The following is a 25355-nucleotide window of genomic DNA, read 5'->3' as shown; positions in this document are numbered from 1 at the left end:
GGTGCACAGTCTTCCTTGAGTCTGGCCCCTGTTGGTCCTGCAGTGCCCTTGGGGTCACCCTGGTTTCAGTCACAGGGCTATGTTTGAGGTATGGGAAAGTGGGTAACAGGCCCAAGCAGGGCATAGTCCCAAGAGGGGAAAATTTTAAGCAGAGGGAGAAAAAAAAAACATGCCTAGGAGCAACTATGAAGGGACTTGAACCCTCAATCTTCTGACTCAGAATCAGACACCTTATCTATTAGGCCCCGCAGACCCCTCCCCCACCCCCAAGACAACTGCACAAGCTGGTCCAGGACTGCATCTGTTGTCTATCATACTTAAGTTGTCAATATATGGGGTAGATGTTATTATCCCCATCTAAGAGATGAGGAAACAGGTTCTGAAGGTTATGTCACTGGCCCAAAGACAAACAACTGGTGAGTGGTGAAGCTGGGCTTCAAACCTAGTAAGTGTGGTCCTAGAACAGGGGTCAGGACACTTCTTCTCTAACAGGCCAGAGAGCAAATATTTTAGGCTTTGCAGGCCTACACAAACACAGACCCTGTCACAGCTACTCAAGTCTGTCACTGCCGCACAAAAGTGGCCATATAGAAAACATAAACAAGTGGATGTGTTCCAATAAAACTTTATTTGTGGACACTGACATCTGAACTTCATGTGCTCTGAAGTATTCTTTTGCTCCCCCCAACCATTTAAAAATGTGAAAATCACAGGATGTACAAAAACAGGCAGCGGGGCTACAATCTGCCGATCTGTGCTCCAGAGCCAACGCACTCAACCACTCTGTTTATTGTCTTTTTTTTTTTTTAAGACTCTCCTAGAGTACATGCCCTTGACCAGAATCGAACCTGGGACGCTTCAGTCTGCAGGCTGACGCTCTATCCACTGAGCCAAACCAGCCAGGGCTGTTTATTGTCTTTAATAGTAAAGACCAGCGTTGGCATTTGTCCCGGACTCGCCACATCTACCTACTGTCACACAGGCATCGCACTTCAGCTGCAGAGGCAGCGGGAAGCGAGCACCGGACAGGCGCTCACCCTACACCACACACGGCTCGCAGCACTAACACACATGAATGTTAACCTGCACTAGTCAGCAGCGCGGAGCCTCCCCTTTTTAGAGGAAGGAGTGAAGCATGGAGAGTTTAAACTGCTTGCCCGAGGTCACCCAGCCGTGTGAGTGAGAGGGGAGGCCAGGATTCGAACCCGGACTATCTATATTGAACTCTACCGTTGCTAGGCTGGAGCCCAGCCTGGGCCCAGAGCCAGACTGTCTGGGTTTGAATACGACAATGCACTGCACGTAAGCCCTTGGCACGCAGTCTGGAACGCATTAAGGGTTGATAAATGTTCGCTGCTAATATCATTAAGACCATTGTTGCCACCACTATAGGCCAGCCATGTGGCCTTCAGCAAGTCGCTGTCGCTGTCTGGGCCGTGGCTAGGTCTCTAAATAGCTTCCAGCTTCCACGTTTTTCAGCCCTCTGAGGTCACAGAGGGCTCCCCTTTTCCTTGTGTCTGAAGTTGAGTTCAAACTCCTTGAGCTGGCCCTGAGGGGTTCAGGATCCTGGCCTGGGGGCCACACACGAGAAGAGGTGGGGCAGCACGCAAGGGGGGAACAGTGCACAGGACGCTGAAAGGGCTGCACAGCTGGAGAGCTGGGAGCTCTTTCTCCCAGCCACAGAGCTAACTATTTCTCACCAAAAGATCGATTCCGTTCCCCTGTAATTCTATCAGGCAAGAAGGGGGCCCCAAATTAAGTCTGGAACTAGCAAATGGTCTTCTAATTGCACCCTCTGATTTCCCATCTGATGAACAGAATGCAGATGGAAGAAAATGCAAGCCACAAAGAGACAGGGGCCAGGGAGCCCATGAGCATAACTCCTCCTGACATTTCACACAGCTCTGCTGTTCCAGCGGTGGCGGGGCGCAGTGAGTCGGTGTCTAGGAATGTGAGCAGGAGGCTGCAGGCGTTCTCTGCTCCCCCCACTCCCCGCACAAAGGACTCAGTGGGTGGGTGGGTGGGTAACCAGTGAGAGGTCGTCTCAAGGCCACAGAAACTGCCTCCCCCTAAAGAGGGGCAGCCACGTCTCTTACGTTTTGAGCTGAAGCAGAAGCCCCGCCTAAGTGGGACCCATTTGCCTCCCGTAAACCCAGGTTTCAGGAGGAACCCCTGAAGGACGGATCACCAGATGTGACAAGCGGCTGGCCATTCAGACCCAAGTGTGTTGTGGTTCCTCGGGGCCAACTTCCAAGAGCCCCAGCCACCCTGAACTGGAAGGTGAAAGGTTGCTCTGGAGGAGACACTTCCCCCTGTTGCCCTTGGATACGGGTCCTGCATGGGAAGCTGCTCTTCTAGGTCCCCAGAACAGCTGGCAGGGGATTCAGCAGTTATAGGCGCCAGAGGCATCCGCACGGATTCTTGGATGGGCAGTTAAGGACAGGATAAGATGGCAGGAAAGGTGTTAATCTCCTGCACATTTAACAAGTGGGGAACCTGGCTAGATGCCAAGCAAACTGACTCCTCGGAACCAGCTAAGACGCAGGGCTGAACCAGCTAAGACGCAGGGCTGAACTAGCTAAGACACAGGGCTGAAGGCATCTATGAGAGGCCAGCAGCCCAGCACGAGCACTCTGGGGAGGAGTGGTCAACGAATAACCCCAACTTCTCCTCTGAAGAAGGCTCTGGTCAGGTAAGGTGCGACCCAAGGAACAATGTCCACCTGGGGCCTGCTATTGGCTGGGAGGACTCCGACCAGGGAAGGGAGCTCCCGGAGACACTGTGGCTTCTGAATCCTGAAAGGCGAGCATTGCCACCTCCATTTACTGACCATTTTTCTTTTCTTTTCCTTTTCTTAAAATGTATTTTTATTGATTTCAGAGAGGGAGAGGGAGACAGAAACATCAATGATGAGAGAGAATCATGCCCCCTATTGGGGATCGAGCCCGCAACCCGGGCATGTGCCCTTGACCAGAATTGAACCCGGGACCCTTCAGTCCACAGGCAGACGCTCTATCCACTGAGCCAAACTGGCTAGGGCAAGGCTTGGACGACTTTAGACTTCAGAAATGACACTTACAGACAGAAGTCTTATTCCATGCTCCCACTTCCAAAGAAAAGCTCTTGCCTGGGAGAATACTACAGAGCAAAGAGATGGTGATGATGCCCACCAGAAGGGCTTGACCCAAGTGTCCAAAGAGAAAGGTGGTCATTCGATAAAAACATCATTCGCCCAGCAAACACCGAGCACCCACTGAATTCTAGGTCCTCCACTAAGCTCTGGGATACAAAGCGAACTGGATACGGGGCTCCAGACTTAAAGAATGTCATACTCTAAGAGTGACAGGGCTATCTCTGAGGTCTGAGGAAAATAACAAAGATGAAGGAAAAGGTCTCCTCCGATTGGTTGGGAGAGGTGAGGGTGGATGTGGGGAGGCTCCTCCACAGAGGAGGGAATGTACCGGTTGACTCTTAGGATGATCGCCAGGCAGACAAGAACATTTCATCCAGAAGGGCACTACATGTACAACAAACGCAACAGGGCATAACAGGGTATGGCCTGTAAGCTTCAGTGCAGGGATAACCAGAGAGGAGTCTGGGATGGAGGAGGAGAGCAGGGGCAGAGCACCCAGGGCAGGGTCTGACAGGCCAAAGAGCTGCCCACAGGCAGTGAAAAGTTATCAGAGGTGTTTACACAAGCAGAGGTTCCCAATGAATAGGATGCTAAGCCTGAAACACCAGAGAGAGCGCTGGTCTTTAGTTGCCCGTTTGACTCTCTCAAGTCTACCTTTGGCCGTGTCCATGTCCACATGAGTGGTCTGCTGGCCAGCGAGTGTCCTTACCAGTAGACGATGGCTTCGTCCTCAGGCCACATTGCTACTGAGTTGGTCATTTTAATAGCTGAGATTTTTCTGTGTGGGCTGTAAGCTCATAAGAATGAGATCGTAATCTCTTGTAGATAACCATCCACTGTTGCTCTGTGATACTAACGTTAGAAAATGGAACAGCCGACACTCGGTGTCAAATGCAGTGTTTGCATCGATGGTCTTCTCCTGGCTGTCCTGGGGGGTAAAATGCCTTGGACACCTTAACAAATCTCCACGGAAGGCCCGGAGAAGAGCCCGGGCTGGCAGAGAAGACCCGAGAATGCGACCCGTCTGAAAACAAACTGGCTGTGTGAGCTGAGGGAAGCCACTAAGCTTGTCTGGGCTTCCACTGATTCCTCTGGAAAGGGAAGGAGTGAGGTGAGCAAAAATACTCCACGCCAGTATGTCAATGCTGAAGGTAGCCATGAGGAAGGGGTTGTGGTCAGAGAAAGGCTGACTGGCTGACCACCAAGAGGGGAGCGTCATCCTGGAGAAGGACTCGAAGCCAGGCCTCATTTTTGGCCTGATAGGTCCAGAAACAGGCCTTCGCAGTACCCAGAGAGGCACAGACATGCTAGGCTGCTTCTACGTTACCATCTGGCAATCCCACTGTCCACTTACGAATTGACACTTGAAATCAGAACACCCACATGCCTTATACAGGGACTACCTCCAGCCCCTTTCTGTTATCAAGAGTTCCAGGAAGCCGAGTTAAGCATGAGAAGGTCCCTCTGTGAGCATGGACTTAAAGGGAAATGAGAAGCCACGGAGAGAAATTTCACGCTGGCAGGAGTGAGCCAGCCAAACTAGCCCTGCTTGTAACAAAGAACCCCTTTCTGGTAACCAAATCCAGATTCAGTATCTGGACACACTACTAGTTTTGCCTCACTGACTTTTCACTTTCTGTTTCACTGCTGGCCACTCAATATTCTACTGGCTTTTTTAAACTGATTTTTAATGGGGGAAAATCATTACTTCTTTAGAGGCATAACAATCACCAATTCGCATATTGTTCAGCCCGGGGAGCCATTTGGCTCCGCTAATAAGAAATGGCTAACACTCATGAGTGCTCACTCTGTACAAGGCTCATTGATCCATTGCAATAACACTAGGAACTAGGGAGTAGGTCAGTATCTCCATTTCATAGATGAGAAAATGAAGCACAGAAAGGGTGAGTAACTTGCCCAAGATGCACAGCTAAGACACGGCAGAGCCAGGATTTGAACCAAGGTAGTGTCTGTGCTCTTAACTACCGCATGTTACTGCTCTCCTAACATGGATCTCCAACTGGTTTAGTCCCAGAGGACAAATTTCCATTTGCAAATTCTTGTGGAATCACCAACCTATCCACCCGCTCCCCACCATAAGTCACACTTCGGTAAAAGACACTTGGTTAGTATTCCATTTCCTCCACTCTACCTACTGGGCATCTTTAGCTAATGCCATCCTTCAAAGATGTCTAAACTTTAAAAAACAAACAAACAAAACTACTTACTATTATCAACAAGACTTGTCACATTTCAGAGCAATTTACAATTAGATTGGGCTAGAGCAGCTGAACTCCTTCCTTCCACTGTCTCTCTTCCTCCAGGGTTGGCTCTTGTCTGGACTGTACCTGAGAGAAGTGCTGTTGGCCAGGAGACTCTCTGACTCCTCTGGGGACAGGAGACAAATCTTTATAACTTCTCACCTCAACACTTACAGGGAATTTTCCAAAACAACCCAATGTCGGGAACCAATTCCTCCCTGCCGTTTACAGTAATTGCCCCGTGGTGACTGCGAAAGAAAGGACGGTGGGGGAGGGGGAGGGCAGGGAAAGGCCTCTCTTACATCATAGCTCTTGGCTACCCTGGCAATTCATCCAACAGTGCGCTCGGTGGTGACACAATGAGGGGCAGAAATCCCCCTGGTCCCTGACCAAGGTGCGCTTGCAGAGGATTCTCAGTCTCAGGGTGTCATGAAGGAGATGACCAAATAAACATGTAATTGAAACTGCAAAAAGCAGCTTCAAAGGGAAGATCCTTATGAAGGCATAAGACAGGGACCATGACTTATTCTGTAACTATTTCCCTGAGATATCCAGGTAAAGATCTGAAGAATGGGCAGGAGTTCATTAGGCCAGAGAGGGGAGGGAGCATTCCAAGCAGAGGGAACAGCAGGAACAAAGGTCTCGTCAGAAGGAAGAAGGGTGCATGCTGGCCCCTGTGAAGAAGAGCAGTGAGGCTGAAGCAGAGAGAGCGGGAGGCAGTGGGGAGAGGCCAGACCATGGCGGGGGCTGGGGGCTCTGTACGCCACATTAAGGACTTTGGTCTTTACTCAAGAACGCCGGAAAGTTGTGGAAGTGTTCAAGGACAGAGAGACGACAGAGTGTGATGGGCTCAGATATTTTCTTTAAAGATCACTCACTGTGGCTGCCTCTCTGTGGGGAATGGAGTGGAGGTGCAGAGTGACTGTGGACGAAGGCTATTGTGGTCCTACACATAAGATGATGGTAGCCTGGAACAGGGGGTGGGAGGAGAAATGGAAAGAAGTGGACGCACTCAAACATATAATCTGGAGATAAAACTAACAGGCTTGGATGTGGAGAATGAGAGAGAAGAGGTATCAGAAAGACTCCCAGGTCCCGACTCGGGTAGTGAGCGGAGGGTGGTATCTCTATTCAACGGGCCAGGCTACAATGGGAGAGGAGCCATTTGCCAGGAAGACCGAAAGCCTAGCTGGGTCTGAGATGCCTGCAAGACATTCAGCTGGGTATGTGAAGATGACAGGAAAAATAGGTCTAGAGGTCAGTGGAAAGGTTCAGACTGAAGATGCTAATTTTGGGGTTTATCAGTGTGGGGAGGACAACAGAAGCCTGGGGAAATGGCAGCATCTCACAGCTAGATAGAGGAGGATAAGCAAACTGGAATGACCAGAGAAGTGGGGGGAAAACCAGGAGAGTGTGGAATGACATGAAAGCCAAGAAAAGAGACTGTGTCGAGAGCGACAAAGAGCCCTGGTCGGTTGCCCAGTGGTTAGAGCCTCGGCCTAAGCACCGAGGGATCGTGGGTTTGATTACCATTCAAGGGCATGTACCTGGGTTGTAGATTTGATCCCCAGTCCCTGGCCTGGTCGGGGGCACAGGGAGAAGTCAACCAATCAATGTGTTTCTCTCTCATCAATGTTTCTCTCTCTCCCCCCCACCCCACTCTCCCTCCCTCCCAGTCTCTCTAAAAATCAATGGTAAAGCCTGGCCAGAGTGGATCAGTGGTTGAGCGTCAACCCATGAACCAGGAGTTCACCGGTTCTGGGGATCAAGCCCGCACCCGGGCATGTGCTCTGACTGGGAATCGGACTGGAGACCTCTGGGTACATGGGATGACGCCCAAACAACTGAGCCACACTGGCCAGGGCTATTACCTGCTTTTCAGCGGTCTGAGGGAGCCAGTTAGGAGACCAGGCCAGTAGGTCAAATCTGCATCCCCAACAGCACTTAGTTTGGTGCCTTTAATAGAGCAGATGGTGCTCAAAATTGTATGTGAACGGCTGGTTGGTTTAAGGAGCACAGTGTTGCCATGTGCTGCTGCTAACCCTACACATCGTGTCGTTATACTGTCCTCAGAGTGCTTTCCTTGCCGTGACCTCCGTAAGCCTCACACCTACTCCCCGAGGGGGGATTTACTGTCACCGAGGTGGCACCGGAGCTTGCCCACGGTTACACAACTAGCCTGGCTCAGCTAAGACTAAAATCTGGGTCTTGTGATTCCAAGTCCACTATTCTTTCCTGGGAGCCTCGGTGTAAAGAGGACCCTCTGGGGGGGATAGGGGGTCTGGAGTTCAAATGTCAGCTCTGTGTGACCTGGACAAGTTAGTCCACCTTTCTGGATCTTCCTGTTTTACTATAAAATGGGGTTGCAGGGTTATTGTGAGGGCTGAATCAGATGATATAAGTGAAACTCTTAATACAGTGCTTAATAAATAGCCATCATCCATCCCTGGCCCCACCCCTACCCCCCTCCATCTCTGCCCTGAATAGCAGCTGTGGGGCTTCTATCAGGTCTTAGTTCTTTCTTCCCAAAGAACAGAGCAGGATTGAGGCACACTGACGGTCACATGCTGCTACTACACACTTGGAGTCCCACTGTGTGTTAATGCTGGAGTCTCTTATGGGGGCAGAGAAAGGCCCAGGTGTCTGTCCTTCCCTTCCTCTGTCAGGAAGGCCCCAGCCACCTGTCCGACAGCTAGCCTTAATGACCTGCTGGCCGGCTGTTTCCTTGGAGATAAATAAACTAGACAAACAAGCACATCAGAACCAAGGGCGTGCGTCCATAAATGGAGCAGCAGCACCAAGAGTACAACAGCAGGTGGCAGGGTTGTTCCACTGACTCCCAATCCAGGAGTCAGGAGAAATTTAAGAGCACTTTTATTTGACACTTGAAAATGCATGAACCCTTCATTGTTATCTGATACCCAGTGTGTGGCAGGCAGGGTGAGTGTTCTTACCCTGAAGTTACAGAAGAGGAAGCCTCCGAGAGGTTAAATGACATATAAATGACATACCCAGACTCAAGAATGCAAAGAGACTCTTATAAGCAAGGATTCAGAATGCCTGGGTTCAAATCCCAGCGATGCTACTTACTAACTCTGTGACTGTGAGCAAGTAACCTCCATTTCCCTATTTGTAAAATAGGTTAAGACCAGATCTACAGTTATTAGGTTGTTGTAGGAATTAAATAAGATAATGCATGTGAAATGCTTAGCACAGTGTCCAGAGCAGAGTAAACATTTAATAAATGTGACCTATTACTGTAATTTTCATTGTTTCGAAGGGGGTGTGGGTGAGAAAGCGAGCATGATTTTCAGCATCACAAAAAACACTGTCACCAAGCTATTACACCACTGTCACCAGCCTCTTACACCACAGTTGCTGGTCGCCACACAGCTGCGCCTTCAATTTCTTCACTGGACTTTCCTGGAGTCACAAATTTAGCGGAAATGGTTTGTCGTCTGATGAAGTGATAACAGCTCTCTATCTGCATTACCTCTTTTCTAGAGTATAGGCCTGAGAACTCACTTCTCAAAAGAGAAAGCTCCAATAGTCTGCGTTCATAATCCTGAGAAAGGAGGCCCTGAGCAGTTCCCAGGAGCCTTAAGAATGGTGGCTTTTCCCCTCTGATAATGCTGCTAGGAACCAGGTCAAGTAATAGAGCCCCAGGTAGCGGCCACAAAGATTAAGAGAGGCAGCTTTTCCTTCCTCCCACGACCCCTCCCCCGGGGCCAAACACCTCTGATGAGGGTGAAAGAACAATAGTCTGAAAACTTCTCAAGGTTCTTTGGTTTGCAAACATGCCAAGAGGCCAGGTCACCATTCACAGCTCTATCCTTTAACTTCAGCTACAAAACAACGTTCAGTCCGGCTGCTTTCTGGGCCTCCCCCAGTAAGAGGGAGCCAGTTCCAGAGGGCTTCAGAGAGAATGGGCCCAGCTCTGGAACCAATGGCACTGCTCAAGGAAAGGGAAGGCCAGAGGAGTATTAGAATCCAAAGAGGTCGAGGAGAAGAAGCAAGAGGGCTGGTCAGCCAGGCGTCCAGAGTGATCAGAGGGGCCCTGGCCAGGCGCCCAACTGCAACAGCACAATTACAGACGGGGCTGCTTCCAGGAGATCTGTCAGCTGGCCTCCACGGGACAGTTCCGGGTTCCAGCCCTAAGTGGCTTCCTATTGTCCCAGGGACCTGACAAACTGGCGGAAGGCTGTGAGAGGCAGGATTCAGGATGTGGCTGCAGATGGAGGATAGGGTAGGACAGTGTAAGAAGAAGGGGAGGGGAGGAGACGGGGAGCCAAACCCCAGCAGTTTCTCCATTCAATATCCAGCCCCACCCTGTGATTAGGAAAACAAAGGTGTGGGGGGAGGGGAGAAGAAAAGTCATTTCCTTTCTTGTTACTATAACCCAGCTGGGTAAGAGCAAGGCTGAAAGGGAGTCTGGAAGAGTGAATACCTTGGGGAGAATGAAGGGAGAGGGTCCTGCTTCTGACAAAGAATCACAGGTGAGCTGGGGTGGAAGACGTGTTAAAAGTCCATTCGGGGCTGATGCTTCAGGCTCCTCGGAACCCAGGTTACTTCTTCAGTCAGACAATACAGTCCTTCCTTTCATTCGGGCAAAAGTCAAGCGGGCTCCAAAGCAGCCTTTCTCCCCGGTGCAAATGACCAGGCTCTACAGTCACTGAGTTAGTGTGGGAAGGCTCAGGCGTGGGGAGCTATGCTCCTTCCATAGAGCTGGATTAGAGGGTATCTGTCCTTGAGGCCACGCTGCAAACAGCAGACAATCTGGATGCTCTACTTCCAGACTGAGGCATGATCTCTGCTTGAATTATGCAAGGGGAGCTCCAAGTTAACCTTAATCCCTGAGGTTCCACATCGGGTGACAAATGGGTGTGTATGTAATAAGAAAAATAAATACATGAATGTTAAGTAGACACACACTCACAATAGAAAGCAACAGCTTCTGATTAAGAGTTTTCTATGTATCAGGTGCTATGCTAAGCCCTTTACATAGGTTACCACATCTAATCTTCCTCAACAACCTTATGGGATGAGACTATTCTCTCTGTTTTTTAAAAATATATTTTTTTATTGATTTAAGAGAGGGAGAGGGAGAGAGAGAGATAAAAACATCCATGAGAGAGAATTGTTGATTGGCCGCCCCCTGCACTCCCCCTACTGGGGATCAAGCCCACAACGTGGGCAAGTGCCTTGACCAGGAATCAAACCACGACCTCCTGGTTCATAGGTTGATGCTCAACCACTGAGCCAGCCATGCCAGCGAGGCATGAGTATCATTCTTAGTCCCATTTTATAGATGAGGTGCCTGAAGCTCGGGGAAGTCACCTAAGGCCAGTTAATAAATTGCAGACAGGATTTGAAATCAGACAGTCTCAGCCATAGCCTGCACTCTGATCTACCATGATAATGTGCCTTACCTGTTTATGCACACGTATTTGTGTGTGTTTCTCTCTCTCACACACAGTCCTATCTAACAAGCTAGTATCTGATCAGACCTACAAATAACCCAAGACTTCAGTTCTAAGGCCAGCTCCTGTCATCCATGGCCTGTTTGTATAACTCTTTTTGTCTTTTTGGTTTGAGGCCTCTCATCTCTGATATGAAAGGGTTATATCATACAGTAGGTGGTCCCTTCTAGTTCTTAAGTTCTTTAGCTATAGGAGAATCCCAAAACTCCAAAGATTAGCTTCCCTAATTTTTAGAGCTTTTGGTCTTGCTTATTTTGGATAGGAACTATTCATACAAATAGGAAAATAGCAAGGACAAATACGACCATATGGGTTAGATGCCAAGGCCTGGGAACTCGGGTTCTGATGTTGTTGCTCTTTAGCCTTGGGTCTAAAATGAAAGGGCTAGCCCAAGGTTTTATCTATAAGGTCCTTGATAGCTCTGACATTCTGCTGCTATCTCACTAACAGGCAGAGTAAAGGGACAATCAACTTCCCTGGGAGTGAGAGGAGGAGGAACCAAGGCAATGAGATCCAGAGAAGACTGGAGAGCTCTGAGTTAGAGCTGAAAGGGCAGAAAAAAGCTGGTTCCCCTCCAACTCTTCCAGAGGCCCAAGCTCTCCAGGCTAACCCCCCACGTAGTTCCCGGTGGAGGCAAGCGCTTAAAGGTCAATTAAATTACTTGCTATCAGCGTGTCTGTGGGCGCTGGAATTCAGAGCGCGTGGTGCCTGTCTCGTCTGTCTCATTCTGAGGATGTGAGCACTGCCCCTCAGCTTCAGGCCACGGGGGCCCCACATGCCCACCCAGCTTCCGAAGAGAAATGGCTGCAGGCCAGGCACTGTTTTGTGTTCTGGAGGAGGCAAAGACAAGCTCCCCCTCTTGCGGATTCTAAGCTCACGGGGGAAAGGAACAACCGTTCAGTGGGTGCCCTTGCCATGTATTATTTCATTCAATCTTAGTAAGTCTGAGATAGATTCTGGACATCTGTATTTTCCTGAGGAGAAAACGGAGCCTTAGACAGCAGGAACAAATCTGACTTTAAAGTTTCTGTTATTTTCAAGAAACTGAGCTGTCTTTGAACAATAAGAGCTATAACAAAGTTAATAACAAAAAGCAGGACAGGATAATCAACAACCCCCAAGGAGCAGAAGACAGTAACCCAGTAGTCGGGACCTAATAGTCACAAGGTCTGGCAGGCTAAAGATAACATCTTTTTAAAAGATATACATATGTATATATTTTATTGTTTTCAGAGAGGAAGAGAGAGAGAGAAACATCAATGATGAATCATTGATCGGATGCCTCCTACATGCCCTCCACTGGGGTTGAGCCCAAAACCATTCAGGTGCCGCAAACAGGAATTGAATAGGTCTACGCTCAACTACTGAACCTATTGAGCCATGCTGGCTGGGCTAAAGATAACATCTTGACCTAAGTTATATTTCAGCTCCTGAGCCCAATCCCCTGGCTACTTGTCCATGAGACCAGACAGAGGGACCTAGAAAAGACCTCAGAACTGTCCTTAAGACCTGAAGAAATGATTTATTACCCTTACTTCACTTTTGACCAATCAGCTCCCAGCATGACCCCAACCCCTAACCCACAGGTGTCTTGTGATTTTGCCCTCCGTATTCTGTAACCTACATCCTATCGGGGAGTCGGGTCCCCATCTCCTTATTGCCCCACTCGATCTTAAAGCTATTTTTTTCTTTCTATACTGCAAGCTCCTTTTCACTTCTTTGGGACAGTGTTCACGGACAGGCACACTAAAAAAACAAACAAACCACGCAACAAAAAAACACAAAGCAGGAACCTAGGCAGGCAGCCTGCTGTGAAGAAGAGCTGGCTTTGCCAACTGCACTCCAAACAACGCTTGAGGCACCTGCGTAATCAGTAGTGCAGGCCTGGGCCTCAGTTTCCTCACCTAAACAGTGAGGGTGGCCCTGGCCAGGTAGCTCAGTTGATTAGAGCATCATTCTGATACACCAAGATTGTGGGTTCAATCTCTGGTCAGGGCACATGCAAGAATCAACCAATAAATGCATAAACAAGTAGAACAAATGGATGTGTGTGTGTGTGTGTGTGTGTGTGTGTGTGTGTGTCTGAAATCAGTCAATAAAGAAGTTTTTATTTAAGTGAGAATGCTGGGACTCCCTGGGAAGACTTCCTCTCATCCCCCCATCACCTCTAGCTGCACCTGGCACATTTGTGGCTCTTGCACCTTCACCTTGGCACATCCCTCCCCATCCCACCCCCACTGAAAAGGGAAGTTCCCAATCAAAAGCTTGTTTTTGTAGATTCCAGACAATGACATCGTTCCTAGCCCGTAATGCACTGGCAACACAGGAGGACACACCCACTTACCTGAAGCAAGAGCTGTGCCAGGCTTCGTTGACAGTCCTGTACAACCTCTGGCTTGGAGCAACATGGTCCCCACAGCCCCGACACCTCCAGGCATCTTCACCTGCACACAAAACCGAGGGGGAGGGAGGTTCAGAGGCCGGAAGTACCAAGGGTTAAGGGACACTGACTCCTACTGTGTGGAATAAGACTCAGTTAACAGATTCTCATATTGAAAGGGTTAATCCAATGTTCGGCCAGATGCACAACTCCCTTTTCTACACCATCTCTGGAAGCACTGCCTGCTCATCTCCCCAGGGAGAGGAAATACGTTTTAAAAAATGGTTCTGATCGTTCCTTTTTCTACGGAAACAAAATCTGCCTTTTTTTAGAAGTGTCAGCCCTGCTTATAGTTCTGAGTCGATGAAATGAACAAGGTTGTTTTTTTTTTGGATCAGCCGTTCCTGCAACTATTCTCAACCAGCACCCAGAAACGGCTCCTTTCTAGGTTAATCATGTTATTGCCTTTGGCTATTCCTCAAAAGCCCTGGTTGTGCAGATTTCCACCACCTAGTCCAGGAGCTCCCTCATTCAACCAGCTTCATGGGTCCTCTCGTTGGACCCATGGGTCCTCGCCAAGCTCTAGGTTGGAGACAGTTGGATAACGTCATCCCTGCTCCACTGGGATGCACATCCACTGGGAAAAGAAACATCCTTCCACGTAGTCATTTTTCCCTTAGACGCTCTTTCTGAAGTGGAAGCAAAGTGCTATTTTAGTTCGGAGATAGACCTTATAGGTGTAGAAGGGAAAGAATAAACATTCAATGAATGCCTCCTATTTTCCAAGAATTATGGCAGGTGCTTTCTCACTTAATTCTCAAAAGAATCTCGCGAGGCAGCTGTTACTACACTCATTGAATGGATGGGGGAATTGAAACTTGGGGCCACGGTGACAGGCCAAGCAGCAGATCTAGTATCCCAACCCAGGTCTGGCTCGTCGGAAAGCCCACGCTCTTTCCGCCCCACCATGTTAATTCCTACGCGTTCCACTTAGGGGAGCCAGGAAAGTCTTTGTAGGGGAAGCTGACACTTGAGCTGAGCCTTGAAAGATGGGAAAGATTTACCGAAGGCTGAGATAGGGTGGGGAAGGGCTGTGCAAGCTGAGATAGTAGGATGGACAATAGCAGAATTGGTCCATGTCCCTCCAAAAAGGACGAAACACAATACGCCGGGTGTGGCTCGGCTGCCAACTTCTTGAAATAAAGAGGGCAGCTGAGATCAAGCCGTGGTACCTGCCTCAGCCCTAGAAAGAGGGACCAGGTTGTTACAAGACTCCCTTGTGCTCTGTGTATGCAGCTTTGTTCTCTCTGGGTAACTCCAGACTGCCACGGGCACAGCCACCGTAAACAGACAATGCACGGCTCCGGGCATTTCAAGATTGGTCAGCAGCATTCGGGGCAGCCAGGGCACAGGCAGCTGTCCTCATACCCCAGAGGAGAACTGAACACGCTGGCAGAAGGCTTCAGAACCCTTCCCCACCTGCTCCTTTCCTCTAGTTCCATGGTGATGGGCTATACATGCCCATCGCCTCCAGGATCTCAGCTTCTCAGACTCCCCTGAGGGGCCTCTTTGGTCTTTGGGTGGTAGAGGCCAGAGAGTGCACCATCACCCATCCTCACAGACTGCAAAGCAGAAAGTCTGAGAGACTCATTCAAATGGGTTATGGATGGGGGTGGAGGTTGAGGGGGTGAGAAAGTGAATTCGTGAAGGAGGGTTTTGGATGAACACAGACATCCAAATGAACCTCCCACGTTCTGGAGGTACCAGCTGCAAACATTTTTTGGAACAATATCATGGAAGGCCGTTCGAGTCCCTTTGTGAACTGCCGCCCCACCCCAGCAAATCTCATTATGTTAAGCCACACCTTGCTTCTTTGTTTTTAATTTTTAACCCAAAAGTAATAGTCTCTAACCTGACCACCCACTGACTCAACACTTTAATATCTTGGCTCGGAATGACTTCTGGCTGCTCCCAAAATGCAAAAAGGACCAGGACTTTGTATGATGAGGATATTCGAGAGAGAACTTGTTATTGCTACACCCTCCAGAGCCCGCCCTGTTTTCTCCAGTCCGGAGGAATTCAAAGCCATTTAACACTTATGTAGCACCTGCTCTGTGCTAGGCACTACAGGCACAGAAATCAAGATTTCTCTAACAAACAAACAAAAAATGATCTCTGCTCCCTTCTCTCACGTTTACCTGGTTTCACCTCCCAAGTGTCTCTCCAATTCTTCCCTGCCCTTCGCTGAGCCGAGTGCAGGTCTTTGGCTTCTCTTCCCCTGTGTACTGCACAACATCAGCCGGTTTATCCCGGCTACCCAATGTCTACAGAGCAAAGGCTGAACTTAGCAGGGCCCTGCTGTTCTGCAGTCCACCTTATTCCCCCACTCGGGAGATGTGCACTTCCAGTTATCTCCACCATCACTCCTTTCTCCATTAGCTCCTTCCAATCATCACTTACACAAGTTCAAGTCTTTCCCATTTAAAAAAAAAAAAAAGTAGATCCCACCTTGATGGGTTTGCTCAGTGGATAGAGTGTCGGCCTGGGGACTGACGAGTCCTAGGTTCAATTCCGGTCAAGAGCACATGCCTGGGTTGTGGCCTTGATCCCCAGTAGGGGGGCGTGCAGGAGGCAGCCATCAATGATTCTCTCTCATCATTGATGTTTCTATCTCTCTCTCCCTCTTCCTCTCTGAAATCAATAAAAATATTTTTTTAAAAAGTGGATCCCATTTTCTCCTCTCTGCACCACACTCGCTTCCCTCTTCAAAGCACACATATTAAAAAGCTGTCTACACAAAACTGCCCTTATTTCCTCACTTCCTACTTACCGCACAATCCACCGCAATCTGACTTCCACCTCCACCATTTCTCAGAAACTGTCTCACCAAAGTCAACAGTGACTGCTTATTGCTAAATTCAGTGGACACGCTTTGGTCATTCTTTAAGCAAATATTTATTGCATGCCACCTATGTGTCTAACACTATGCTGCAAACAAAAGTGAGATTAAGCAGCAGATATTGAACAATGACATAATTATTTTAATTATAAGTGGGGCAAGTGGTATGAAGACCATATCAAGTTCTTAACTAGGAAAATGGGGTTAGGGTAGAGCAAACAAATATTCCTCAAGGGAGTAATTTCCAAGCTGAGCTCTAAAGAATGAATATAAATTTAGGAGGCAATGCAAAAAAGGAAGAGGGAAGGATTACATTGGAGACTGAGACGTGCAAAGGTCCTGAGGCAGGAACACAAACTCCTCACACAGCATTAAAGTTGGCTCTTGTTAGCTCTGAAGGACTAAGGGAACCAAGACCCGTCCCTGGCCTACCACAGCCCCTCATTAACATTTTTTTTTCTCATTAACATTTTTTTTTTCTCATTAACATTTATTGAGGGAATATGTCCCTCCACAAAGTGGCCCCAAAGAAGTTTTATTTCTCATCATCCCTTACAAAGGGATGCTCTAGTCACATCTTGACCTATTTTCTACTCTTGCCACTCACATTCATGTTCTTGCATCCTAACATTAATGTAGCCCCTTGAACATGATGGGTTTCTATGTAGCTTTAAAACCTTATAGTTTTCTTTGGGGGAATCTCAAGGCTTTCTGTGTTTAGAATACTTTGTCAATCTTTTCCCTTAATCAAACTTCTATCCTTCCTTGATGGTCCCCCAAAGGCAGGCAGTGTTTGGTTCATTTTGCCTATACCGATTTTACATCATTGGTTCTGTAATTACAGTTCATTATGTTTTTCTGCCTCCCTCAGTTCCTCCCTCTCTGTCCCCTTCCCTCCAGCTCAAAGGGGCAAAGATCACATTTTGAAGATCTTCAAATCTCCAGGGCCTAGCATAAAGCCTGGCACAGTACAGACAACCCTTTGTGTGGTGAATCCAACTGCAAAGTTGTACCCACTGGTCAACTATAAAGGTACTTTCTAAAGATAAGCTCCAACGGTTAACACGGATGATTTCACTGGAATAAGTGCTCTGAGCCCGAGCCGGTTTGGCTCAGTGGATAGAGCGTTGGCCTGAGGACTGAAGGGTTCTAGGTTCGATTCCGGTCAAGGGCACCTGCCCGGGTTGTGAGCTCGATCCCCATTGCAGAAGGCAGCTGATCAATGATTCTCTCATCATTGATGTTTCTCTCTCTCTTTCCCTCTCCCTTCCTCCCTGAAAATCAATAAAAATATATTTTTAAAAACAGAAATAAGTAAGTGCTCCGACTCCCAGGGTGACTACCTACAGGTGAAGTCTTATGTAGAAACACAGGCCTCAGTCTATCATATTGTACTTGAGCAAAGATATTTACCCAGAGCCTTTGACCTCCCAAAGCCCGGACACTCTTCAAGAGAATACTCTTGGAATTTTCAGCTTCCTCGCAGCCCTGAAAGTCAACGATCCTAACTCTTTTACAGCCTACATTCTAGGAAATGTAAGATAAATATAATAATACGAAGTTTATGGAGAGTCCCATGAGGCCTAATGGAAGACCAATCCAGATTCCAGTGCAGTCGGCCTGGGACATTCTTCCTCTGGGAAAAGACCTCATTGTACCAGGCTGTTGACCCGCTCCTTTCATTGTGTTTGCCTCTCATATTTGCAGACTTATCAACAGTGGCTACTGATTGTCAGAGTCCAGAAAGGAAGCTTGATTAAGTAAATGTCCCCCACAGCCTCAAACAATTAAGGGGGGGGGGGCTTATTAGGTGCTTAATAATCAGAAAACTATGACTTGATTATGGGAATCTGTTGCTTTTAGGAAGCAGTAAATGTGCCATGCAAACAAGGTAAAAATGGTAACAAATGGCTCATTACAGAGGGTCTTACCTTCAGGACCTTTTGGATACTGGTATAAAATATATTCAGTTTATATACACTTCTCTCTCCCAACTTAGTAAATAAATAGTGATGTGCCCCTCCAACAATCTGTGAATCCATGGGCAGGCACTAGGATGGCAGGATGGTAAGGTTAGAATGGCCTTTAAAAATCATCTACTCTAGCCCTAGCCGGTTTGGCTCGGTAGATAGAGCGTTGGCCTGCGGACTGAAGGGTCTCAGGTTCGATTCCGGTCAAGGGCACATGCCTGGGTTGTAGGCTAGATCCCCAGTGGGGGGGGTGGGGGGTGGGAGGGAGTGTAGGAGGCAGCCAATCAATGATTCTCTCTCATCACTGATGTTTCTATCTCTCTCCCTCTTCCTTCCTCTCTGAAATCAATGAAAATATATTAAAAGATAAAATTTATAAAAATCATCTACTCTAATCCAACCCTTTCATTCTTCTGAAAGAAAAATGGGCTTAGAGGAGGAGAATCAAGTTTCCTAACCATCAGAAAACTGGTCTAGGAGGGGCTCAAAAGGGTTCTGAGACTACCAGATCAGTTGCATTTTATTACCCTATGCAGCCTCAGACAAGGTAAGACTTGCTCAAGACGACACAGTCATTCAGTGGCAGGGCTCGGCCTGGGACCCCAGCTCAGAGCCAGTCCATTTCCCACAAGACACTCATATTCACCTTAATCTTGGTCTAAGAGCTGGGCTTCTGCAAACTAGTCCTTTCCAAACTTCAAAGTGGCGAGAAATCCCCAAGGCCGGAGAGCTCACGAGACCATAAAGCCTAGCCTGAACCAACATGCACAGATCCTATCCTTTCATTTGAGAAAAATCCTTGGTGCTTCTCATATTCCACTAAACAATGAGAACCAGGAACAACACCCAGCCAGTTCAGGGCAGCACAAAACAACAAGTAGGGTAACCACTGTGCCCCCTGGGAAAGGGCAGGTCAGGTGAATAAATCCCACTTGTTCCGGGATAAAGCAGGAAAGCAGAGGGGCAGGGGCAGCCACTGGTGGGGAACAGCAGAGAGAGAAAAGACCACATTTTCATGCTACCAACAAGAAAGACTAACAGTAATGACTAAGGTGTCTCTAGATCAGTGGTTCTCAATCTGAGTCGCGACCCCTTTGGCGGTCGAACGACCCTTTCACAGGGGTCGCCTAAGACCATCCTGCATATCAGATATTTACATTACAATTCATAACAGTAGCAACATGACAGTTATGAAGTAGCAACGAAAATAATTTTATGGTTGGGTCACAACATGAGGAACTGTATTTAAAGGGCCAGAAGGTTGAGAACCACTGCCTAGATACTCTCCCCTGTATCCCAAAGGATTTTCCTCCTCCCTACCTTACCAAATATTGCCCAAGGGAGTGTCTAAGGAAAAAAAGATTAGATGATTTTTTTAAAGGAGCTTCTGCACTTCTCTGGACCTTAGGTTCTTCCCTCATGGAGGGATCCAATTATTCCTCTGGCTCTGAGAGCCTGTGGCACCAAACCAGGGGGCCTCTCATTTTTCAAGTGAAGGCTCAGACAGAGGCATCTCAGAAGGTTTCATTCTTGCTGTTGTTCTCGCCGGCCCTTTAGTTTCTTAGGGAACATGTGTAAGGGGTCAAGCAGAAGAACTGGACTTCAACCCAGGTTTGAAACTTGGCTGTGTCCGTTTAACCTCTCTGAGCCTGTCTCTTAATCTCTAAAAAGAGGGCAACAAAGAGGATTAAGAGAAAGAATGTCATCTATGTGAAAATACCTCCCGCCCTTGCCCGGCACTTAGCTGGCAGCTGAATTGTGAGTCGCTTTTCTTCTGTCTTTCGTGTATATTTAGGGGGTTGGCCGGGGAAAAGGTTGAGCTGACAACACTAACCTCCAAACTCTGGAGGGAATGTTTTCAAAACAAATTCAGAAAATGTTTTCTATGTGCCCATGTGCAAGACACAGGCTAGGGCACACACTGCGGGGGGGGGGGGGGGGGGGGGCTGGGGGGCCTTGGTGAGTACTCCTGGGGTGTGAGGGACAAAGGTATGCAGAAATCACCCATGTCAGAGAGGGAGGAACCAGGTGCTGGGGGCAGGGCAAGCTCGGTAGAGTAATAAGATACTGGGTAGAGAAACAAACAAGACAGGTGGTTCCTGTGGCTTTTGGGCCACTCGGGTTCTCCCTTCCAACCATACGTTCACTTAGCTGTGAATGAGTTGGCAATTTCTTATCTGGAGGAAGGCCTACAAAGAATCTCTATCAGAGAACGGGTTAACCAATGCATACATCCCCAGGCAGCAGTTCTCTACCCATTATCAATGATGGGGGCAGGAGGGGAGGGAGGGGAGGAATCCCAACTGCTTAAGTTCTTATTGTGGGCCAGGCAGTGTCCTAAGCACCATGCAAGCATGAATTAATCGAATATAAAGATACCATGAGGTAAGGACTAGTATTGAAGAACTATTATTGTTCCCATTTTACTAAAGAGGAAACGAAAATGCTCAATTAACAAGTGTTAGAGCTGGAATGAGACCACAGGTCTGCTAACTCCAAAGTCTATGTATCTGACTACATATTAGACTTTCTTTCCTGAAAAGATAAATTATCAGTAGGAGCTGCCAAAACAGAATCCCAGGATGGACGCTCAAGGTATATTTGAATAGAACCAAGCAATGGTTTCATGTTCTAGCTACTGTTGGATATAAATCAATAGGTAACAAACAAACAAACACCTAATTCTTGCTACTGTATAAAGAAAGGTCAAGAGTAAGAAAAAGGACAGACTTGTAAGAGATTGCTACAGCTGCAGGTCTTCTCACTGAAATGCTAACTCGATGCCCCACCCCTTGCTAATTTGTTCCTGAAACTTAGCTCCCCTCCAGGCTGCACTGATCAGAAGCTAGCTCTGCGCTGGGAATCAACCCAGCCTCCAAAAGATGCATCAATGTGGGAAGCTTAACGCAGCCCCTTGAACATGATGGGTTTCTGTGCAGCTTTAAAGCCTTATAGTCTTCTTGAACCCTACCTTGACCCCTCTATCACATACCCAGAGCTATTCAAGTCACCCTGCCCTGCCCCACGACATGAGGCATTTCCTACAGGTCCGTGCCTTCTTCTCCGTTCCTATCCCTGACACCCAGCTCAGGGCCCACTGAATCCACCTCCAGGTTAGTGCCCTTCCTTACTCTTGTCCACTTCATTCTGCCTATCAATGCCAGATTGATAGTTTATAAAAACAAATGCCCTAATCATGACTCTTCCTACCTCTAAACCTCTGGTCTCTACTGCAGGCGGGAAAATTCCACCAGCCTAGCATTAAAACACTCCAGTCTGGCTTCAGCCACCCTCTGAGCCTCACCTTCCACTTCCTATGACTCCCCCACCTCCCCGGCCTTGCCTCTACATGTATCAATTCACCATCTTTTGGGAAGACCTTGAGCCTTGCCCAGCTTTGACTCCTACTCCAGTTTCTTCCCCACCAGGATACTAACCCTCCCACCCCCACCCTTTTTTAAGACTTCTCAATTTTACCTCCTTTAAGCAGCGTTCCCCAACCAGACCTGGTAGCCATCCTGGAGACCTTGCTGGTCTTCAAATATGCCAAGCGCATTCCTGGCTTAGGGCCTTTACTCATTCTTTTATTCTGTCTAAAATGTTCTTCCCCCAGATATTCAAATGGTTCAAGTCCTTGCTTCCTTTCTCTGCTCAGATGTCACTGACCAGAGAGGCCTCCCTGACCTCCCACTGCTCCTACGCCCTTATCTTACTTTATTTCTCTTCGGAGCATTTATCCCTGACCTGTGATATTCATCTAGCTCATTATTGTCCATCTCTCCCCACCAGAACAAGAGGGAAGGGATTTGGTCTATTTCGTTCCCTAAGTACCTCCAGGGCCTAGAAATGCTTGCAGACAGTACGAATTCAATATACATTTGTAGAATGAATGTATGAATAGAGTTCTCCCTCACCTCTGAAATTCCATAATGTTATCACATACAGGCTTTATATAGCTTGTCTCCTCCCCCCCCCCCTCACCCCCCGCGAGAAAAGGGGGCCTGGGGACGAGTTCAGGGGTTTGGCAGGGATGAACTGCCCATTGCTGCCCTGGTTGCAAGCCTCGTGGGGTGGGGTCCCTTAGGGTTTGGGAGCCGATGCCTGTGGGGGAGGGGAAAGGCATGCCCCTGGGAGGGAGCGTGCGCTATACAGCTTGTCGCGATTTGTCTGGGTTTTTTTTTCCCCTTCATTACTCTAAGCAGACAGGGAATTTCTCAAAGGCACAAATCACACATTTATTTCTACAAATATTTATTAAGGGCTCACTGTGTGCCAGACTCCACATGTCTCAAGCAGCCTGGAATATTACAACGGGAACAGGTAAGTCCTAGGTCAGTCCTGGCTCTACCGCTAGTTGAGTGAGCCTGGACAAATCCATTTTCATCCCTGGGCCCCCGTTTCTTCCTCTGTAAAATGAGGAGAGTTACACGAGCCCGTCTCTCCCTGGCTCTAGCATCTGTTAAAATGCCTGAGAGGTAAACCTTGTCCCGGCCCAGTGCCTTAGACATCACAGGCGCTCGGTAAATATTTGATTTCCTTGTCGCTGATTCTCCTGTTACACGGGAGTCGGAGTTGTCTTGAGACGGCTTGGCCAGAACCAGGGAAAGCTGAAGCCCCACTTCCTTCTCTGACTCCCCGCGCAACCTGGTTCTGGTGTTTGTAATAGAGAGGATGAAGCCCTCAATTTCAAGTTGGAAAACGTGAACTCCGACCACCGCCGCTTAGCTGGCTATGGAACCGGGAGGTGGTTTCTGAGCCGTGGTCCCCTCACCCATAAAAAAGCCAGACTGGCTTTCTCTCGGCTCCTCAAAGATACTCCCTGCCTTCCTACCTCGGGGCCTTTTTACCCTGTCCCTTCGGCCTGGAGTGTTCTTTGCTGGACGAATTTCTACTGAGTCTCAGGGGGAAGCATAGCATAAACTTGCTTTTTAAAGAAAAGCATTCCCTAGCCACTCAGCCCAGGTGCATTCCTATTACCTCGTTGTTTAATTTCAATTATGATAGCATTTATCTGCATTGTTACACCTCGATTATTTGCTGTCCATCTCTAGGACTGTCGGCACCACCAAGGCAAGGCCTGTGTCTGTGTAGTTCATCACTACGCTCCTCCGTGCTTGGCTAAGTGCACGGCACAGAAATACCCAACAACTATTCTGACGGCAGAACGTATAGACCAATGCACCGAGGGACAGCTTTTTCGTTCACTCAGAGGAAACCTAACCGACACTTGGACGCCAAGATCTTTCACACATTTCTGAGAATCGAGGTGCAAGACGGAGCCTGTGTTACACAGAGGTTAGGAAACGTCATCGGAAACCATCTGAGCCCTGGCCGGTGGAGCTCAGGACAGAGCATCCGCCTGCAGCCTGAGGGTCCCAGGTTCCATTCCGGTCCAGGGCAAGGACCTCGGTTGCAGGCTTGATCCCCAGCTCAGGTCGGGGGTGCATGTGGTCAGGGGTGCATGTCGGAGGCAACCAATCAATCGATGTGTCTCTCTCATACTGACATTACTCTATCTGTCCCTCCCCCGCCCTTCCACTCTTTCTAAAAATCAATGGAAAAACATCCTCGAGTGAGGATTAACAATAAAATAAAATATCTTTAAAAAAAGAAAGAAAATCACTTGAGTTGAAAAACTCTGAATTCTAAAAAAAGAAACGAAACGGACAGGGTGCACCCCCCCCCCCCCATCCCTCTCTCTCTAGAAGCCCATCATCAACAACGAGGAGAAGCCCAGGCTCCCACGCGGAGGAAGTGACCGCCGGGGGCCTGGTCCTTGCATTCAGGAGGGAGGAAGTGACTGTCCACGGGCTGAAAGCCAGGAAGTGGGGGGCAGACATGCAGGACCAGCCCCCCCCCCCCCCCCCCCCCCCGTGCTCCCTCCTGCTGCCTCTAGAGAGCCCCTGGACGCTGACCCGGGCGGCCTGCGGGCCGGGCCACCCGCTCCAGTGGCGAGGAAGCCCCGGCAACACCAGTCCCGGGGGGAGGGGGAGCGGGCGGGGGGGGGGCAGGAAGCTGCGGGGCGGTGTGTGTGGGGGGGTGGCAGGCCCAGCTCCCCCCCCTCCCTCCCCCTCCAGGTGTTTGGCCACGTGTCTTGTCTTAGGCCAAGGGAGCACCCCGCGCCCCAGGGGCCCCCTCGCCCAGGGAGGACGCTCCCGACCCCTCACCGCCAATCCGTGCCTGAAACCCCAAGGGGAGCCCCACTCCCCGATTTCCTGCAAAGCGCCCCAGGCACCCGCGGCGAGGAGCTTGGAGCCCGTCGGGGAGTCAGCCTCTCCCCCATTTCCCACAGAAAATCCGGACCCCAGGGAACGTTCCATCCCCTCTGAACTGCCCCGAACCCCAGATTCCCGCACTCCCCACACCCCACAAATCCCCGCTCCACGGGGACCCAGGCCCCCGGCTTCCTCTGAAAGGCGTTAGTTTGGGGATCTGCGGGCGCCAAGTGCAGCTAAAAGCCCCGGCGGAGCCAGCATCCCTCCCCCCGGGTCCTCCGCCCGCCCCGGGCGCCCTCCGTCTCCAGCGCCCCAGCCCCACCACCTCCGGGGCTCGGGGAGCGCGGGGCTCACTCCCCCAATTCTCCTTCTCAGGAGCCCGAACGCATGGGGGTCCCCTCAGCCCGAAGGTCCGAGAGGCCGCCGGCTCCCCTCTAGCGCCCGGGCCCGGGTTCCGAGAGAGAGAGAGAGAGAGAGAGAGAGAGAGAGGCGGACAGGATGGCGCGGGCCTTCCTTACCCGCCGGCGCGGCCATGGTCCCGGGCGCGGAAGTGCGGAGGAAGGGGCGGGGGCCGCAGCCGCTCGGCTCCGCGCCGCTGTCGCCTCAGGCGCGGCAAGACCTTGGCCCCGGGCGCGAGCGGGATGCACCGCCTACGGCGCCCCGGGAGGACCAAACCGCACCTGGCACCCGGGCCCGCCCGCCGAGGCCCCGCCCGCCGAGGCCCCGCCCCGCACAGGCCCCGCCCCACGTGCAGGCCCCGCCACTTGGAGGCGGCCCTAGCGCCCCCTAGCGCGCGCGGGCGGGAGGCATCAACACAGAGGACTCAGCCCATTTTACAGATGGGGACGGCTGAGGCCCAGAGGATACGCTCCACTCCTCGAAATGGCACAGCTCATGAGGAGCTGAGCTGGGTTGGGAGCCCAGGTCTCCTGACCCTCAAACACTCCTGGAATCAAGAATAGGAATATGGAGAAAATAGGTCTCCATTAACTAGCTTTGGGGGAGGGGCTTAAGCGT

The 25355-nt window shown here is 49.6% G+C and overlaps 1 protein-coding gene across 1 annotated transcript in view; it reads right to left on the bottom strand.

The window, feature by feature from the left end:
• The window catches only part of LIMK2 (LIM domain kinase 2), a 53868-nt gene extending 28888 nt beyond the window's left edge, over nt 1-24980 (bottom strand). Inside the window, exons 1-2 of the mRNA XM_070399882.1 lie at nt 24857-24980; nt 13219-13318 (exon numbers count right to left, since the gene is read on the bottom strand). Coding sequence (XP_070255983.1) covers nt 13219-13318; nt 24857-24872 — 116 coding nt within the window. The 5' untranslated portion in view covers nt 24873-24980. The remainder of the gene's footprint in view (nt 1-13218; nt 13319-24856) is intronic.
• Between the last annotated feature and the right edge of the window lie 375 nt (nt 24981-25355).

Source organism: Myotis yumanensis, unplaced genomic scaffold (genome assembly GCF_028538775.1).
Source record: "Myotis yumanensis isolate MYYU_CA2020_CCGP unplaced genomic scaffold, mMyoYum1.0.hap1 SCAF_19, whole genome shotgun sequence".
Classification (NCBI taxonomy): Eukaryota; Metazoa; Chordata; class Mammalia; order Chiroptera; family Vespertilionidae; genus Myotis; species Myotis yumanensis.
This window is presented reverse-complemented; position numbering and strand designations above follow the sequence as displayed.